The following is a 20721-nucleotide window of genomic DNA, read 5'->3' as shown; positions in this document are numbered from 1 at the left end:
CAGCCATTTCTGGTGACTAGAAGATTCTCTTCACTGTGGCTCAGTGTGAAGACAGAGTCTATAAGGAGGAGATGTTGAGTCTAGATCCAGGTCTCCTCTCCTGGTCAGAAGACTGTGATTGATTAACCCTTAACCCCCAGATAATGGTTGTCTTGTCCTGGCTCTTTTAGAACTTACTCTGTAAACCAGGCTGTCCTTGAATTCAAAGATCCACCTGCCTTTTGCCTCCCAAATGCTGTGATTATAGGTGTGTATCACCACTGCCTGGCTATAAATTGCAAAGCTATAAATCTTTTAAGAACTCTGAGTGTTAGTTATTTGTGTTAAAAATAAAATCTATCTGTACATATTTTTTTGTCAACTGTATAAAAGTTTGAGTGACTTGGGTCTAAGAAATCTCAATGAAGAAAATGGCTCCATCAGATTGTTCTGTAGACCAATCTGTTGTGGCATTCTCTTGATTAGTAATATGAGTTGTGAGAGGGCCCCACCCACACAGGGTGATGTCAAGCTTGGGGAAGTAGCTCTGGATTAAATGAAAAGAGTAGTGTGAGCAAGCCCTAGGGATCAAACCAATAAGCATAATTACTCCAAGGTCTGTACTTCAGTTCCTGCCTCAGTTTCCTCTGATTGACCTATAAGCCAACTAAACCCCTGTCCTCCCCATGTTGCTTTTGTTCAGTGTTTTATTACACCAATGAAATGAAAGTTAGAATACTATGCTTTGGAGTTGCCTAGTGGGTCACATTACAGAACTCAGTGCAAATAAGTCATTTATAAAAACTTTGACTCATGACAGCCTAGAGCAGAGTTTTCTGTACCTAGTTTGCAAAATTGAATTTCAAGCAAGGTATTAATAATAAATCATGATTTTAAAATATTTTATATTTATTTTTATCTTATGTGTATAAGTGTTTTGCCTTCATGTAGGTCTGTGCAGGACACGTACTGGTGCTTGAGTGATCCTCCATGTAGGTACTGAGAATTAAACCAGGGTTTTAAGCACTTAGCCAACTCTTCAGCCCATAACCCATCATTTTAATGTCTCTTTCAAACATCCATGATGATGAGGTTATTACTATGGGAGGGGATCAGCAGAAGAGATGTGTATACATGCCTGAGCTTTAAGTCCACAGTTAAATGGAACACACAGTATGAGTGTGTTTTATAGAAAGAACTCAAAACAGGTGAATAGGTGGGGTATATCAACAGCTCAGCAGTTCAGAGCAGTTGAAGCATCCCTTCCTCCAGCAGCTACACAAGGCTTGTTACTGTGCCTCCAGTGGATCTAGTGCTCTCTGGTGGCAATGACTTCATTCCTGTGCACAAACAAAATTAAGGAAAGGAAGTAATGGGGGAAGGGTTTGCAAGAGTGGGACAGGGAGGAGAGGAGGAAGGGGGTGGGTTCGGGATGTAACTTTAATAAATAAATTAATTAATGAGAAAAAGAAAATTAGAGAGGAGGGGTACTGTTACGTTAAGGAAGAAATCTACCTTGCATTAAATGTATCAGTCAAATTGAAGCTGAGTATTAGCGTGGGAATAAGTCAATTATTTCTATTAAGACAGCTTGACTAAACTAATAATGTTTTTTTTTTCTAGTTTTTGAAAAAAATAATTTAAAGACTGAATAGATGACTCGGGGATAAGCATACTTACTGTTTCTATAGAGGACCTAGGTCAGGTCCAATTAACCAGTACTCACCTGGCAGCTCATTATTACCTGTAACTACAGTTCCAGGGAATCCGATGCCTGCCCTCTCAACCTCCAAAAGCTTCTGCACACACATGGCATGCACGCACGTGCACGCACACACACACCCTGGTACTCACCTAACCATAAAATGAATATTTTTAAAAAGAAAAATAATTTAAATATTATTCAGTTGCCCCAGATTTCCTAATGTTGCAACCCTCTAATACAGTTTTTTTTATGTCATGGTGACCTTCCACAATAAAATTATTTCATTCCTACTTCAGAACTATAGTTTTCCTACTGTTATGAGTCATAATGTAAATATCTGATAATAGGATATCTGATATATGACCCCTTTCATGAACCACTAGTTGAGAACTACTAACTTATATTATTAAATTTTAAAATATTACTTAAATAGAACTGACCTATTTATTGTAATTTATAGCAACTGCAATAGTGACTAACAGTTAACATGTAAAATGTTAAGTTTTAAAAGTTTGTGTGTACATGTGTAATCTCTGTGTGTGTGTGTGCATGCATGTATGTGCCTATGGAGGCTAGGCACACAGGCCACATCAGACATGCTAGAGCAGGAGTTATAGGCAGCTTGGAGGCACACAGTGTACTGCTGGGGTTTGAACTCTGGTCTTCTGAAGAGCAAGGAACACTTTTAAACACTATGTTGTCTTACCAGCCTCAAGAGTGAGTCCTAGGTCTGATACCTAGAACTTAGGAAAAAAAGAATTTTTGAGGTCACTTTCCCCAAAATTATGGATCCGTGTTTTAACCCTTTGGGGATTCTAGACATTGTCTTACCACTTTCTGCATCACAATGTTCCTGTCTTTAAGGATAATGGAATGAACTACACACAGGAAGTTCAGGTGGATATTAGCTGCTCTGAGAATGACACCAACTGAAGACAAATTACAGTTCTGGTTGGGGGTGAAAGTTTTAAGAGGACCAGTGTCCATTAAGTTTCAAATTCCCATACTTTAAGACATTCATTGAGGAAACATTCATGTTTTCACACATGCTTAGTGTTTATTGAATGTGCTTGTAGTATAAACATTGCAAAGTGGTGAGGGGAGATATAAAGAAAGGTGGGGGTGGAACAATGTGGAAGAACAGCTCTGGCGACAGCCACCAGTACCATGGTGTGCAACTTGGGACAGGGTATATAGGAGAAACATAAAAAAGGATAAACCTTTGTTACAGATCAATTCTTGCTGTTCCATACCAGACGAACACCCCTCTTTTCGAGTTCCTCTTTAAGCCAGGGAAAATGCAAAACTTTCAGATTTTTATTTTTCTTTTCCACAGCTTGCAGTAATGTCTGTGATTCCTCAGAAAATAAAGATTTGTCCAGTCTGGGATGAAAAAAAAGAAACTTCTGTTTACTAATTTAAAAAATTCATTAATTTGTATGTATTTGTATAGATGCATGCTTCTCCAAATATGTGAAGGTCAGAGGACTATTCCTGGGAGTCCACCCTCTCTCTTCTACTATGGGGATTTTGAGTTGTCAGGTGTGGCAGCAAGTGCCTTCACTCACTGAGCCATGTCAGCATCCCAAGTTTTTGTTGACAATCATTTGCCTCTCTTTACACCTATGACTGTCTCTCTGTCATCTATTCCTAGGAATGAATGAACTGAGAGTGGAGAGGAAGTGTGACTCTTTCACAGAGAATACAGACACTTTTATTATATATATAATTCATATAAAGCATGTATCAAGATGTTAATATTAAACTATATAGAAGTAAAAATATCTGGTTTCACCCATCCACTGTTTAAGTGCCTAATCATGATTATTATTTTTTATTCATGCATTATAACTTTATATAATGTAAACTTTTCTTAAACTTATGAACAGTATTGTAATTCATGTCATAGCCACTAATCTCATTATTATTTTTAATAAGTCCGTTCCTTTTGCATCCCTACTCATTTTCTGTGTGACACTTACGGCATATCCTATGCCTCTGCTTACCTATTCTCTCTGCCTATTTCAGCTATGCCATTATCTCTAAACTTACCTAAAAAAAAAAAACAATTTTGGTTCCACAGACAGTAAACATTGCCAAATGCTTATTATCATTACACCCATATTTTAGAAATCAATGTGTTTATTCTTTGAGAATTTATTATGCATGTAATGTGCCTTGATCATATCCTTTCCCCATTCCCCTCTCTGACTCTGCCACATTTTATGTCCTTTTCCTGCCCAGTTGCTCAGTGAGTCTAACTAGAGATGCCCATACATGTGTGCGTGTAGGCCCATCCTCAGGAGAATATGCAACCTAACAGGTGCCACATCCCTGAAGAGAACCAACTCTCCTTCCCCTTGAAGCCACCAAATATAAATAACTCTTCAGCTAGGGGTAAGGTCTCAGAAGACCCTCCTCTATCTTTGGAATTTTGACTTGATTTTATGCAGGTCTTGTGGCGGCACCCTCTGCTACAGTCTGTTCATGCCTGTGTCTATCTTATTGAGCCTAGCAGGTGCTGCTTCATAGGTGATTCCCACCTCTTACCACCTTTCTATGCCTTCTTCAATATTGCCTGGGAGTAAAGAATCACAGACGTGGGCTTGGTTTTTGAAAATTCTTTTTCTTTCTTTTTGCAAATAATGTCTTAAGGGGTCAATACTCGACATAATTACATTTTCTTTCTTCAAAAATTTCCTTTCGATTTTTTGGTAATTAGTTCCCCTGAATTTCACAACTTAAAATTGGAACACAGGTCTCTCTGAAAGTACAGCTGGCTTCCTCAAACTTCTCCTACCCTCGGTCTGTTTCTTTCTTGCCTGGTGACTATAAGCATATGCTATGTCATTTAATTACACAAAGAGTTCACACTGATCTTTTAGACTCTTTTAGATCTCTTATTCAATTTCAGCTCATGACTCTCCACCCTCTCTTTCAGTCAGCCCTGCCCCAACTGCAGCATTCTTACCATGATCTTACCATCTGTGCTAACATCCTAGCTCTTCCCTCATCCTTGCTTTAACATTACTCTTTAGAGTCCTAGTATAGGATCGAAATCAACAGGGTGCAGGTGTGACAAGATACTCACACATATAAAGAAAATACATTTTAAAAATTAATTTGTCATTGAAAATGTGTTATATCTTGAGAGACCATTTACTGAATAACACAAAGTGTACTATATATGTGAACTAATATTTATAATCATTTATCTTTTTTTTTGGTCTTTCAAGACAGGGTTTCTCTGTATAGCTGTGGCTGTCCTGGAACTCACTTTGTAGACCAGGCTGGCCTCAAACTCAGACATCCGCCTGCCTCTGTCTCCCAAGTGCTGGGATTAAAGACAATCATTTATCTTTTTATTTTATGTCCTGTATATGATACTCTTTTATGTGTGCATGTTTACATGTATGTGTGTGTGTTTTGTAGGTTAGGATCTGTGTAGGAGAGAGAACAAGTAGTTTATTTCATTTTGGTTGCTATACTTCTAAGTCCATTCATATTCTACATTTTTTGTGAGTTCATGCTTTAGAACTCACTTGCAACTTTTAAAAATAAGCCATGTTTTAAAAATGACTGATGATATTCGGAGGAATCACCACCAAAGGATGGTGTGGATAGAAATCAAAGTTAATACTCAATGTCCTACAGTACAGCAGTGGGCCTCACCACAGAACTCAACCCAGCCTCAGTGGGGCTGAGCTTGTGAAAATTGACACAGAAGAGCTTGTTTTGAAGCCATTCCTGACCATGAGAGGCAGTGTGTACTCACCCAAGCACCTCCAGGTTACAGGCTTTGTGATTCAAGGCCTTACAGAGCATCTCCAGCCCAGAATGGTCAAAGGCATTCCAGTCAAGGTTTAAGCTCTTCAATGTGTTGCAGGTGGTAAGAACCAAGGCCAGGTCTTCACAACAGTCACTGGTGAAGTCACACATGTCTAACCTATAAGCAGAAGCATGCCATAATTAGAATTTGCTGTTTAGTGCTAGTTCCAGGCTTCTGAGCAAAGACTTACCCAGTCCCAAATGTCCACAGTACAAACACTGAGCAAATTCTTTTTTCCAATCAAAAAGAATTGTGAGCCACAAGTTGAAAAATGTTGTTCTAAATGCTTAGCATTATTTCTATATATTAGCTTAGCTCTCATGCCTTAAAGATACTTCCTTTTGCTGTGGACTGGATAATATAGACACACAGCTAGTCAAAGTTCAGAGAGTGTACAGTGTATGAAGGCACAAATGAGGCATTGATATCATTGCCTCCCTCCACGACCCATGGAATACAACAGAAGAAGGGGCAGAAAGACTTGAAGAACCAGATATCGAGGTGGGGTAAGACATGACAGGAGTATTGCATTCAATATCACAGCAGATGTACAAGACCTGTACATTTTCTCAAAACTTGAGCCTATGCTAGTTGGACTTCTTAACCCTATTAATCCTCTAGCATTTCCTCATCAAGTTGTGAGCCCTCCCACCCGCCATGGTAGTTAGTAGAAACTCACCCAAGACACTGCATTTCACAGTTAGGATGACACAGAGCTTCACATAACCGTTTGACACCAGTGTCTTGTATGTTATTGTTGCCAAGTTTCAGGGTCTTTAGATTTGTATTGCAAGTCAGGACAGCCGAGATCTCTTCACAACATTCTGAAGTTAAATAGCAACCAGGCAACCTGGGAAAACATACATATAAATACACTTACTCTCCAATCCTTTTGTTGTGTTTCAGTCTTAATTTTATTTTTTAGAACTTCATATGAGTATTGCATCTCCAGCCAACTATATCATTCCACATCTCTCTCCATTTCCCCCAGTTCTCCCTTCCAAATTAACAATCTCTTCTTTATTCTTGTTATATACCTACACATGATATATGTGTGTGCATGCATATATGTACATGTATATGCAACCTAATAAATACATTTATCTTTGCTTTTATGTACATGTATCCAGGGGTTTGTTAATCTAGGTCAGAGCTTCCCCTGGTAGAGATTGATTCTTTCTCTTCCAGAGCCATTCATTGATCATATTTCTTCTTCTTCTTCTCTCTCTCTTTCTCTCTCCCTCTCTCTCTCTCTCTCTCTCTCTCTCTCATCTCATCTCATATAACCAGTCTGTCTTCAGATAGCTGATGATGACTTTGAACTTCTGACCATCCTACATATATCTTCCAGTGCTAAGATTATAGGCATATAACTACCATAGCTTTTATTTAAGTCTTTGAAGGATAATCAAACTCAGGACTCTGTGTATGCAAAGTAAGCATTCTACCAACTGAGCTACATCCCAAGTCCACAAAATTCCATCTTAATAGCTTGGCTTATTTGTAGAGACTACAAATTCCCAAGCAATTCTGAAATGCTGATGATGCTTCTCCACCTGGGTTCCTCTGCCTCACATTGGCCCATCAAAGTTCTTCTGCTTTGATCTCATTATGTGGTGTTCCAACTCTCATTCCCTCAGTTATAATACATATGTTTTTAGAAAATCAGTGAAGTGACCTTATCACTGATTTCAGACTCATGTGCAATTATCACTATCTTTTGAACATCTCCAAGTATTTAATATACATGTCCTCAAATCCTTCTTGAGTATCAAGTTCATGGTTCGCCATGGCACTTTAAATAATAGAGATGTTGAGAGACAAAAGGAAGATATTTGATATAATGTAGGTGAAGAATAGAGAATTCATAGATGTTACATAAATGTTAATAATAGTCCTTAGGAAGATGTATGTTAAATGGATAATCAACATATAAAAAATAATAGATATATAGATTGTAATGGAAAGTGATGTGCAGATGAATATAGGAAGAGGTTGATTATATGTAAATAAAGACAATAATTTTTAAATGGTAGACAAGGGAGACATGTTAAATTCATAGATGACAGATACTAGGTGGGTGGACATGATAAAGGAAGATAGATATGTAAAGAGATACACAAACACACATGCATGGAGTCATGATTTTTGGATATATATATATATGCATATATATATGTATATATGTATATATATCCATATCTATATCTATATGGGTTTATGAAGGGATAATTTGTGTATAAAATGGCTCTCAAGTAGGGAAGAATTTTACCCTCCAGGGGATGCATATAGCATCTAGATGTACTTTGGTTTGCTACTCTAGGCCAGAGTGTGTTGCTGGCATTTAAGTGATATAGACATACTACTACAAACATGTACAAACCACAGAACAGCCACAGCAAAATACCAATAATGTAAAGATTTAGAAACTGATGTTTGTACATAGACACAATCTATTTGTGCCTGATATGCATACATGTCCATCATCTCAATTCTGTCATAGGAGGACTACACTTAACCTTCTTATATATCCAGAGAGAGGTATAAGAAAAATACCCTGTTCAAGTGCCCACTGCCACTAATATACCATTCATTCCATTTGGTTCCAACTCAAGATCAGCATACAATGCAGCCTTTGTGACAACTCCTTTGATAGAGACTACAATCAGCAAGACATCAAGCATCTCAGGAGGATCAGATGGAATAATCACACCCTTGTTTTCTCAAAGGGACATCATTCTTTTTGGTATCTTAATCTGTTTGGTCTGCTTTAATGAAACATTAGACTGGATGGCTCATAAATAGATGTCAGCCTCATAGTTACAAACTCTAGAAACCCAGGATCAAGATATAAGCTGGTTGCTACAGTATGTTGAGAAAGACTGATATCCTTCTCACTCATACACATACCTTCTTTTTCACTTGTGTCAGTGTGCATGAGCACATGTGAGTGTATGCGTACATGTTGGTGGGGTGTCTACCCATGGAGGCCAGTAAAGGACATTGGTTCCCTTGATGCTGTAGTTACAGGTGATTGTGAACTATCAAACATGGGTGCTGGAATGCAGAGTCTGGTCCTTATGACTCATTAACAAGTGCTCTCAACCACTGAGTCATCTCTCAAGCCTTGATAGAGTGTAAATGTTTTACCATGTGATCAAGCAGTAGTCTCTGGGGACTCATCCTCATAACCCAATGACGACGGACTCCATATCTTAAGATAGGTATTATGGGTGGCAGGCCTAAGACAATTTCTGAAGTGACAATGACATTCAGACAATGCTATCCTCCTATTTTCTAAATGCCAACATCTGAAATAGCACTCCGAGCAATGAATGAAAACACAGTCCTACCATAACTCCTTGAGGGTGCAGTTTGGATCTTTCAAAGCTTCACACAGAAGGTTCACTCCAGTGTCTTCCAGGAAATTTGACCCCAGATCAAGCAGAGAGAGGTGTTCATTGCTCAAAAGAGCTTCATAGAGATGTCCACAGGCAATGAATGTGAGACAGCAGTAAGACAACCTGAAAGAAGACCACATGTCAGCAACTTACTTACTGTTGAAACACATGCTTCCTCAGACTTTCATGTTTTTCCTATACTGAATTTCTACTTTGCATGAAAAAAATTGATATGGTCTGGTGAGTTAGCTAAATACCCTTGCTACCAAGTCTGAGGACCTTCTGGGAAACCTTGCTATAAGGTAGCAGTTCTCCAGGAATTGGTGGCTTTCAGAGCTTGGCACCAAATCAGGGATTCCCTTTCTCATTGGGGCTTCCCTCTCCCTACCTATCTTATTCTGGAGAGTGTCCCTAAACACAGGTGGCTGGCCTCCTGTGCCATTGTCTAAAAAGTGATATTGTACAGAGAGCTCTCTGCAAAGGTGTATAACTCAGTGCATCCATCCCACTCTGGCTTCCCACCTAGGCCCTGTACGATAACCAATCAGCCCAGACTGCTCCTTTGATGGCATGACCAATTAGTGCTTTCAACCTGTACCCCTAAAAATCCCTTCTATGCCCTATCCCTGAAACAATATACTAGACTTGTCTTGCTCAAGCAGTCTCTGCATATCATGCTGTCCATATTCATGGCCGTCTGAACTGTGATCTCCACCTCTGCCCCATTTCTCCTCTCAGGCTGGTGTCCACAAGGACCTGAGTTAATTCACACAGGATGGAAGCAAATAACCAACTCCCACAAAATTGTCTTCTGTCCTCTATATGTTCATAAGTTCTCTCTTTCTCTCTCTCAAATAAGCGATAGAAACATTTTCAAACATTTTGAAAAACTAGATTACCACAGATTGCTAAACTTGACTGTTGATTTACTTGACAACTTACTTGTAGAACAGTAAATTAACTAACATTTCCACCCATATCAGAAATTTATCATCTATGCAGAATCCTGTTCTAGTGACTCTATTAAGGTTTCTTTTTATTATTTCTTTTTGTTGTCTGTGTGTGTGTGTGTGTGTGTGTGTATGTGTGCGTTCATGCGCATGCGTGTCTGCCAGCCTGCCTGCCTGTCCATCTGTCTGTTTCTGTACATATGAATGTGGAGACCAGAGGCAGCTCAGAGGTTAGCTCAGATGACATACTCAGGAACAGAAGGAATCCCCTTTGAGATAGCGTCTCTCACTGGCCTGCAACTCATTTATTAGACTTAGCTGGTTGTCCAGCGAGCCCCAGGGATCCATCCTGCTGCCTCCAGTTCCTCAGTGTGTCACTAGCCCTGGATTTTTCACATGTGTTCTGGTGATCAAATTTAGGTTTGAGTGGCCAAGTGCTTTTACCAACTTAGCTCTTACTCCAGCCAAATCCTATTATTTTAAATAGTTTTCCTAATCCCGTTACTTGTATGGGTTAAAGACTAGTATTTTAAAGACTAATATTTAAGGCAACTCATGATCAATGTAGCTCTTTATAATTACTACTTACCAAGTATAATTTAATTTAATCTACTATATAATATCAGATGGTAATTAAATAACCAAATACTTTTGTCTTCTAATGTAATTTTTTCTCTCCTTTGAAGCATCCTTCAATTTTTTTTATAGTGCATTTTTCTCCCTTTCTTTTACAAACATCATTTCAGAACTGGAGAGATGGTTCAACAATTATAATCACTTTCTGATCTTGCAAAGGACTGGGATTCAGTTCCAAGCACCCGCACAGCACTTATATGGGGCTCATAACCTCCTATGACTACAGTGACAAGGGATTAATGACCTCCTATGACCTCATGCACATACAACTTATGCATACACATAAACGTATGCAAGCACACACATGCATACACATAAAATTAATAGGTTTTTAAACATTTATTTTCTTTCATATTAAGCATCCCTTAATAAAAATGGAAGTACGTGATGTTCCAAAATACAAAAGGTTTTCAAAATCCTACGATACCACAATAAGAAAATTCCACAACTGTTCTCATGTATACAGCTCATATCAAACACAAAGGCACTGAAAATAATGTGTAAAACTGCCCCCAAGCCATGTGTGCCAATATTATACAGCATGTTAATAAATTTCAGGGTTGAACTTGGTGAAAATTACCCAGACTAATAATATGCAAATATTTCAAAAGATATTTAAACACTTCTGGTCTCTTCATAAGCAGTCCACATAAGGGATGCTTAATTTGAACTAGTTTTCTTTGATAAACAGGTATCTCTATAATAATCAATATTCAATATTCCTAATTTTATATTATTGTTCATATCTGTAAGCCCCACAGGTATGTATTACTGCATGAATACATGATCACACAGCACATAATAATGTGTGTCTCTAGACTCTTCCTCTTCCACAAACCAAGGTGCCTTTGAGCACATTCTCCATCTTAAGGTCTTTGATGGAATAGAAAGTTATCCAGTATGGCTTCCATAGTACAGTAGTCTGGCAGTCTTCTACCATGAGAAATCAACCTCAACCTGATGGCATGAGACAGCTTATAGTGACTTAGGTAGGATGTAGGAAATTATGCCTTGGAAAGTAATCAAGTTTTTTTTTTATGTACATTCTCCTCTGGCCTAGTAAACAATCTCTTTCCAGATGCCTCATCTTTATTCATGATAATTACATTCATTAAGCTAAAATTATGTAAAGGAAGTTTCAGAAGTAGCCTTGGCTTGTGTGAACTCAGTTTCATGGTATCTCTGCTTGCATTTGCTCCACTTACTGGTATGGCATCTGAGGCATAGAAAGTGACTGAGTATAATGACATACCACAAGCTCTCATATATTACTTAATGAGTGTGTGATCACCTTTATGATCCTCAGACCAATGTGTAGCATTCTGCAACACCTCCAGGGCATGCTCTCCTAGAATAACTCACATCAGTGATTCCAGGACACAGCTTGGATCCTTCAGCATTTCACACAGTGACATCACTCCTTTGTTCTTCAAGGGATTTTCAACCAATGAGAGATGTTTCACCTCAGAATTGATAAGGGAAGCTGCAATTATGCCACAAGCCTCACTTGATATGTCACATTTTCCCAACCTACATGTGAGAAACATGTCACAGGTTAGGAATAAAATCTTTAGGTGATCTATGTAAGACTGTGTATTGCTTAGACAAATGCCCCAGATTCTAATACCAGCCCATATCTATATTATAGGCTTATTTAATTTATAAGCATAATTGCTTAGCTATCATAGTGAATTTATAGAGTTCTACTGATTGGGAATAAGCCCAAGACAGTAGTTTTTTGTTATGGGTGATTTTTACTTTCTAAGATCCATTTGAAAATGTTTGGTGATATTGGTTGTCACAACACTCAACAGAAAGAGATATAGTGTTCCTGGAATGTAGTAGACAGAAGCCATGTCTTTAATGCACATATAGACCTCATAACTAATATATGATCTGCAACCCTATAAGTCTGATTACCCTTAACACTTATACACACACACACACACACACACACACACACACACACACACACACACACAGTCACTCACTTCTCAGGTCTATCACAGTTACCCTCTCTTCTAGATTTCAGGTATCAGTTATAAAGCCCATTGTTTCTAACCTGTGGTTCTGATCAGCCAGCTACAGGTTGACATTCTTACATCCTTCTCATTGTGTTTAGCTTTCTGAGGATGTCATGAAGCTTAAAGGTTATTGTCTCACATGCCAGTTTAGTATATTCAAAAGATATGATAAGGATAATAGAAACACTCAGAGAGAACATGTGCATAGAAAATCTCTAGAAGTATCCCAAGTACAAGAACCTTTGCCTCTGAATGGAGTGTGCTCCACAAGGGTATACTTCCCAAGTTAGAATACTGCTCTAATTTCATTATATCACCATGATAGAATACTCTCACCAAAGCCAACAGGAGATGTTTGGGCTTATACTTCCAGGTCATAGCATCATTGAGAAAATAAGCACAGAAATCTGTATTCAAGAATTATGAAGGATCTGTTTGCTGGTTTGTGATTAGCTAGCTAGACTAATTAGAATTAGGACCACCTGCTCAGCTAACCATGTCTAGACATAGTAGACTGGACCCTCTTATGTCAACTAATCCCATACCAACATTCCCATCGTTCCATCTTGATAGGCAATTACTAAACCAAGAGTCTTCTTCAGGCCAAGTTGACAGTTAATGCTAAGAAGGATAAAAACTCTGAAGTTTGGGTAATTGATTAATGGATGCTTTACCATATAAGCATGATTGGATCACTTGAAACTGAACTTCTCATGGAGGACAGGCTATGAGAATGATAGTTATAGGACATGGTGCCAGCTCTGTCCTTGTGGGAACTGGTCACTATGAAGTAGCCCACCAAAGATCACCTTATTAGAATTATAATTGATCCCATCACCTGGAAAATGTAGGAACCTTCATGTCTGGAATCAAGACAATAGTCCAAATAGAGGAAATATTTCTGCTACCATCACTAAGCACTCATGAAAATACAAAGGTTTATAATTCCTTTACACAGCTGGAAGAAAAGTCCAAACTACATATTGCCTAACATAAGCCACTGTATCACAAATGTTAATGGTGTTAAACACACATCTGACTTATCATGTCACTTACAAGTGTCTCACACTATTTCCACATAGTCCAGTTACATAGCTACCTCTTATCTTTCTTCTCTAGTCTCCCATCAAGGGCCATGTGAAAGTTTTATTAATCAATTGTTTCTATGCTGATAAGCTTTTATCAAGCACCCCTACATGTTGACCTCTGATTTCTATGAGGATACTGTCTCACACACTAAGTAAATAAATAGAATAAGATCCATATATGCTATTATGTTGGTATTCAAGCCATTAGGAAAAATAAGCCATCAAAAAGGGAGAAATTTTAGAAGGAAATGGGAACCAACACAATATAAATGAATTTGCAGGAATGTATTATAAACATGGCTGAGAAATGTCCTAATGGGGAAGCTGGAGATATAGATCAGCAGTTATCACTTGCTGCTTCAACACAGAACTAGAGTTCAATTCTAGGCACCAACACAAGATAGTTTATAATTGTATATAATTCCATCTTCAGGAGACCTAATGCCTTTTGCTGGCTTTTGAAGGCACCTTTGTACAGGTAAATGCATGCACACATGCATGTATGCAAACAGAGAAGATGAAATAGTCAAAGTGAAACTTAATTTGTACAACATGTGCTAAAAAAAACTTTCAAAGTTAAGCCTTCAAAGTGATTTTTCAAGATCATTATAAGGAAACTACTGAGTGTGGAAAATGAATTCACTTACAACAGCTCCTCCACTCCACATGTTGAAAATTTCAGAGCTGAGCACAGCCTCTCAACTGCATCATTAGAGAGATTAGTGCCATACAGGTTCATGTATTTCAGGTGAGGTAGGTGAAGAAATGTGCAAAATAATAAACCATCTCCAAAGTTAGTCGTGAAGGAACACCTGCAGGATAAAGACCAATTGTCATATTATACCAAGATGTGTGGGTCCATGGCAGAGCAACTTACATAATCCTTTCCCAGGCTTTGTTTTACACCATGTGGGTTTTGGGCATCCTGGTTCTCTCCAGATACCAGACAATCACTAAGGCTCAAGCTACTCAGATCTTTCCATTTATTCCACTTCCCTCACCCACCTACATCTGTGTAACACCTAGAATATTATAAGGAGACTCATGGTTATCTTCATATTAAGCTCTACATTGCCTTGTCACAGCTAAATATGGTTGCCATCTCGTATTATTTTGGTAAAGGGAACCTGAATGGAACAATTGCCTCCATCAGATTGGCATGTCTGTGGAGCATGTCATTGATCAGTAATCAGGGTAGTACATAGTTGTGAGGGGCATTACCCCTGGGAAATTAAGTCTAATATGAATAAGAAAGGTTGTGGGGGCAGGTCATGGGAAGTCAAGCCAGAAAACAGCATTCTTTTCTGATCTCTGCTTCAGTTCTTGCTTTCAAGGTCCTGTCCTGACTGCCCTTGGTGATAATTTATGACAAAGGAGTGTTAAAAAAATAAGCATTATTCTCCCCAAGACTGCCATTTATCACGGTGTTTATCATAGAAACAGAAAACAAAGCAGAATTATATTGTATATAAAATACAAATACTTAAGTTTGTATTAATATTCCCAGCCATATATCCCAAAAGAATGGCCCATTTCTCTTTAAGTACTAGTTTTCCCTTTCTCTCCCTCTCTCTCTCTCTCTCTCTCTCTCTCTCTCTCTCTCTCTCTCTCTCTCTCTCTCTTATTTGAGAGGTTTCACTTTAAAACCCTGGTTGTCCTGAAACTCCCTCTGTAGACCAGGCTGAGTTCAAACTCAGAGATCTATCTGCCTCCCTAGTACTAGAATTAAAGGATTTGCCACCACCCCTGGGATTATTAAGTATTAATTTTTAAGGCATCACTATTATAGAATGGATTCCAGAATTTAAGAAAATTAGATGTAATTTTTTTATCTTTGTATTTATTCCCTTTCAAGGTGGGAAAAATGTAGCCAAACTTAGGCCAGGGCATGTTTCCTCATGATAACGAATATATGTCATCATGAAGATTAAGTAACACTGGGCTGGACAAATGGCTTAGTGGTTAAGAGCCCATATTGTTCTTGCAGAGAACTAGAGTTCAGTTCCCAGAACCCATTGTTGGGAAGCTCACAACTGTTTATTCCTCTAATTCCAGAGAACCCAATTCAGATGCAAACATACATATTCACATTTAAAATAAATAAAAATAGACGTTTAGCTAACATTCATTGTAGTCCCTATAACATAGTCAATACCTGCCTAGTATTACCTTAGTGTATACACACACACACACACACACACACACACACACACACACACAATGTACAGGCATTTAAAAAACTATATATAAATCAGATGTATGTGTGTGTGACACAAACTTTCAAATATGTGACCCTTGGTACTATTATATTTACTACTTTTGATTTTAGTTCTGCATTTATTTATGTATTAGTATTCTTCACAAGGAAGAGAGGGAATTTCTTCTATCTACTTAAAAATGGGTGGCTATCAAACTTACAACAATCTGTGGAGCTTAAAACCAGTCAGAGGTACTAAAGAAGTTAGAGGCAAACAATTACAGAGAACCTCTATGGCTTTTTCATTGAAATGACAGCTGTCCAGATCCAACACATGTAAGTTACAGAGAAAAGTGCATAACGTAGTCCAATGCTTGGCTAAAAGTCTGTAATGAGATAACACAATGTTATTCTATAAAGGCTAAATTCAATTCCTAAAGATATTCCTAAAATAGGCACATCACTCTCAACCCCTTCTCAAAACTGGCAGTTACCCTTGACACTGGAAAAAAATCATACAGGCAAAGTGGGTCCACATAGCACAGTGATTAAGAAAGTGTCTCTAGGGCAGGAAATGCCTAAAAGTTTAAGACCATTTCATGCTCTTGAATAGGACCCAAGTTTGATTCCAAGAATCCATGTAGAAGCACACAACCATTTGTGACTTCAGTTACAGAAAATCTAATGATCTCTTCTGAGCTCCAAAGACACTGTACTCACATGGTACATAAATATATATGCAGGAAAACACTCATCATATTTAAATAAAATAAATAAATCTTCTTCAAAAAAGGAGAGTAGAGTAGAGTAGAGAGGAGAGGAGGGAAGAAGAGGCAATGGGAGGAGATACAGGGAAAGCAAATGAAAGGAGAGGAAAGCAGGGAGGGAAGAGAGAGAGCACTGTGATGCAAAATGCCATCTGAGCATTGTATAGACATTGCAGTCTTGGTCCACAGCAGCTATGGATGCCTTAATTGGCCTGCAAAAGACCATGTCTCATACCAGTCAATATAAGGTGGGGAGAGGGTCACACAGATCAACTTCTCCCAGCTGAACTGTTGGCTTCTGGAGAAGAGGAGTCACCTTTTGTGTTACACCAACAAGTGAGCCCACCATTGTCTAACACACTGTTTTAAACCCATAGACTCACTTAGTTTAACCCTAAACTCCATAGCTGACAAAACAAAAAAGATGTCAATGTGAGAAAGGAACGTGTTAAGAAGTCAGGTGATGAGGTAGAAGGGAAACAGAACTGAATAGAAAGTGAGGCTAACGTGAATGCTCTCTCTCTATAGGAATAAAACTTCACATCAATGCACTAAATAAAAATTATAATAAAGAGAGGTGGCTTGAAATGAGATAAACTAGAATTAAATCTCTGCTAGGGATTCACTATTACTATCTATGATTCACTGCTCAAGGCATCTAAATTTATTAGGTTCTCAAGTGCCTCCTCTTTTAGTGAGTAAATGTAATTTTTATGTGAATTAGTATAGATATTTGGAACTCCTGATGGAACTGCAACCTATGTTGAGTAAAAGATTCACATACTTTGATCAAGTATGAGCTAGCAGATTAAATTCAATGTGAGACATGTCAACTAATACCATGTAGTACGAGCAGCACCTTAAAACAGATGCACATTCCCAAATTCTCTCCAACATATTTGCCATGACACTCTAAACACAATGGATGAAGGAAAAGTTTCAAGCACTGCAATGGAGATGCTTACATTTTCACCTCACACTGGCCCTATGACAAATTTCTTCTTTGTATAAATGGAGGAACTCAAGCCGTGGTTTTTCAGGGCCACACCACTTCAAACAGCAGTATGAAGTCTCAATAGGAAGCCTTTCTGACTATACCATCTAAACAATCAAGCATAGACAAGTAAGAGCTTTACCATGCTGGAGAGAGGGTAGAATGGGAAAGAATATTTTCTGTGCAAGCATGAGAATCTAAGTTCAGATCCATAGTACTAACTTAAAAATGTCAACATGGTTGCTTGAGGCTGTTGGACCAGCTTTAGAAGATGGAAACAGGTATCTTACTGGTCAGTTTGCCTTGTCAAGATGGTGAGAGTCTATCCTAACGGATTAAGGCAGAGAACAAAGAAAAAGACACCCCATATCTTCCTCTGGTTTCATCATGAATTTTCTTGGATACAGCATGGACACATCTATAAAATATTGCTATGGATAATAAGGCATGAGTGAAGAACAGTAGACAAGGCTTAGAGACATACTCACTTTTGGTCGAGTTTAAAGAGTTCTAAGTCACCATATTCTGGATCATGGATTTCTAAAAAAACTCTCTTTTGTATATGCAGGTGAAGGTTTTTCACTTTTGGGGCTCTATGCAGACAATATGGAGTTGCTGACATATCATCAACATCACTAATATCAACAGTCATTTCTTCAAATCGATCCATCAATTGTCTTACAAATCTTTCCTCCTGGTTGTCAAGTATACAGAAAAACAAATTCTGGGGATGCACCACCAGTTTTTCATTGCATTCTTGTTGACTGAGACTTTTGATGTATCTGATGATTTCCTGTCTTACCTCCTTGGATGATATACAGCCAAAGCATGGTTCAAGCAAGGAGTTAACTTGCTCAGTGGCCATTCCAAACAATAATATCCGTGTGTGGAACCATTGGTTCTGTTTATGAGCATAGATTTCTCCTAGGAGTTGAGCGAGGTTTCCAATAACTGGGTGACGTGTGTCTTTGTATTGGAGAAAATAGAACAGCACAGCAAAGTACCACTGTAGTGTAGAATGATAAAATACAATGTTGCTACCTTGATTCTGGAGAAATTTCATTCTCAGCCACACTTTCTTATCTGATTCAGATATCCCATTCCTCCTGAGGTCATCAGAGTCAAACACATATACCTGTTTCCACATTCCCTCTACAGCCAAGGTGCATAGGGTCCTTATACGGGCCCTGTTCTGTTTAGATGGATTCCTGGCATATGTTGATTTAAATGCGCTAACCATAAATATTGTGTAGAGGAGTCCTAATGTTCGACCAAAACGACTTGCTACCTCTCTCCTCTCATACTGCCACTTTATAGTACTACAGATCATCCAGCATAGATGAGGACAGCGGCATAAATTGAACAATGGTTTAATGCTCTTTAAATTCTTAAAGATTTCTACACCTGTCTGGGTATTAAAGAAAGACACACAGTAGATTTCTATAGTTTGTTCAGAGAATCCTGACATAATTATCTCCCTTGGATATTGCAGCAAAGGAATAATGTTTGAAAGACTTGCATTTCCCAATTCAAGGAGCAGAGAACATTCTGGGAGCATTATTTTCTGTAGCAAACTACTCAAGACAATTTGTATTGGCAGCTTCTTCCTCCAGTCATTGCACAGGTTTGTCCTGAGTTCCAAGTCAAATTTCAGGTAATCAAATCCATCCAGGATAAACAAGATTCTTTTTGGATCAGATAAAATATCATCCACTGTCTCTGAAGATTCAGGCAACGTACTTGAGATAAGCTCAGCTAAGCTTAACTCTGTGATATTGTTAAGTGAGAAGACGGAGAAGTAGAAAACATATTGAAATCGGTTCTGCAGTAAATTTCTTGATGCCCAATCCAACATTGCTTTTCTTAAGAAAGTAGTTTTACCTCCTCCTCTAGAACCTGATACAACTACAGTGACTGGCTCTGACTCACAATCAAATATGTCCTGCAATGCTCTGTACTGGACTTCTATAAATTCGTGGTAGCTTCTATCAGGTATATAAGTGTTGGTCTCCATTGTCCATATGTGCTGAAATGTATTCTTCATAAACTCTTTGTATTTAGTTTGTTTATCTGGATTTGAAAAATCAGAATAAAGGGCAGTTAGGAATAGAATACTCCTAGGAATGAATCACAGTATTTCTTTTTTTTAAAATATCTTTTTTTTAATTAGGTATTTTCCTCGTTTACAGTATTTCTTAAATACACGTCTAATGATTGATCTACATAACACGTTTGTATGACCAGTGAGACCATGGGTTCTGAATTGAGAATAACTTCCCATTTCCATTCACATGAACCTGGTGTAGGGCTTTTCTTTTCCATTGCACTAAGAACAGAATGATTAGGGCCCCACCCTAATCCCAACCACCCAACAAGTTCTTTCTATACCCACACCTCTAAATAGAAAGCACTATTGCATACAACTGTTTCCATGCTTGTGAACAGAAGCAGGGCCTCAAATCCCAGTGCTAGATGTGGCATATTACTATTTTAGGGCCAATAGAGAAAGTCTTCATAAGGCAGGGACATTTAAAACAAAGAAAATCCTGAAACCCCATGTAGAGTCAATTGTCTCCCATATAGAGGGCTCCTTCTCTAACTGAAATCTCTACAATGTCAATAAATTTTGATTTCATGTTCCCTAGGACTCGCGCTGCCTGTACATGCTTTAATTCACAAAGAAACAGAACTCAGCTAGTCAGTATCATCTTGATAGCCCAACATGGGCTCCAAACTGTAGACTCTCAGTTGTTTTCCCCATACACAGGGTTATAATATATTTTATGTATTGCCTTTAAAGTGTGACCAAATTTGTAACTCACCTTTGAAAAGCAGCTACCGTAAAGCATGAATTTCAGGTATTTATTGCTTTTCAAATTTACAAAGATCTTGGTGTCTCCCCAGGAGAAAATCCATAAGTACTTCATTTGTACACAATTTTATGAAGTAGAACTGAGATTGTTGCTATTTAGTCTAAAACTTTCCTATCTTCAGCAAGTCATTTAAGAATCATTCTATTTACTTTTTTTCAATTTTATAAACATGTTTATAATTTTATGTTTAGTCAAAGCAAGATTTGCTTCAGGTAACAAGATAGTTAAACAAATTTTGGGGTTATGAGATTTCAAGTCTATGGGTAACAATCCTGATC

General features: G+C 38.1%; 1 protein-coding gene across 3 annotated transcripts in view; it reads right to left on the bottom strand.

The window, feature by feature from the left end:
- Nucleotides 1-2721: 2721 nt before the first annotated feature.
- Nucleotides 2722-20721, bottom strand: part of Nlrp9a (NLR family, pyrin domain containing 9A) — a 39126-nt gene continuing 21126 nt past the window's right edge. For 2 of the 3 annotated variants that reach the window (NM_001048219.2, NM_001302792.1), the window contains 8 exons: nt 18059-19640; nt 16031-16195; nt 14260-14424; nt 11863-12030; nt 8867-9037; nt 6193-6363; nt 5460-5630; nt 2722-3067 (listed from right to left, as the gene is read on the bottom strand). In NM_001048219.2, coding sequence (NP_001041684.1) covers nt 2917-3067; nt 5460-5630; nt 6193-6363; nt 8867-9037; nt 11863-12030; nt 14260-14424; nt 16031-16195; nt 18059-19640 — 2744 coding nt within the window. In that variant the 3' untranslated portion in view covers nt 2722-2916. The remainder of the gene's footprint in view (nt 3068-5459; nt 5631-6192; nt 6364-8866; nt 9038-11862; nt 12031-14259; nt 14425-16030; nt 16196-18058; nt 19641-20721) is intronic. The other variant, NM_001048220.2, reaches the window with a different exon arrangement.

The sequence above is a fragment of the Mus musculus genome, chromosome 7 (assembly GCF_000001635.26).
Source record: "Mus musculus strain C57BL/6J chromosome 7, GRCm38.p6 C57BL/6J".
NCBI lineage: Eukaryota > Metazoa > Chordata > Mammalia > Rodentia > Muridae > Mus > Mus musculus.
This window is presented reverse-complemented; position numbering and strand designations above follow the sequence as displayed.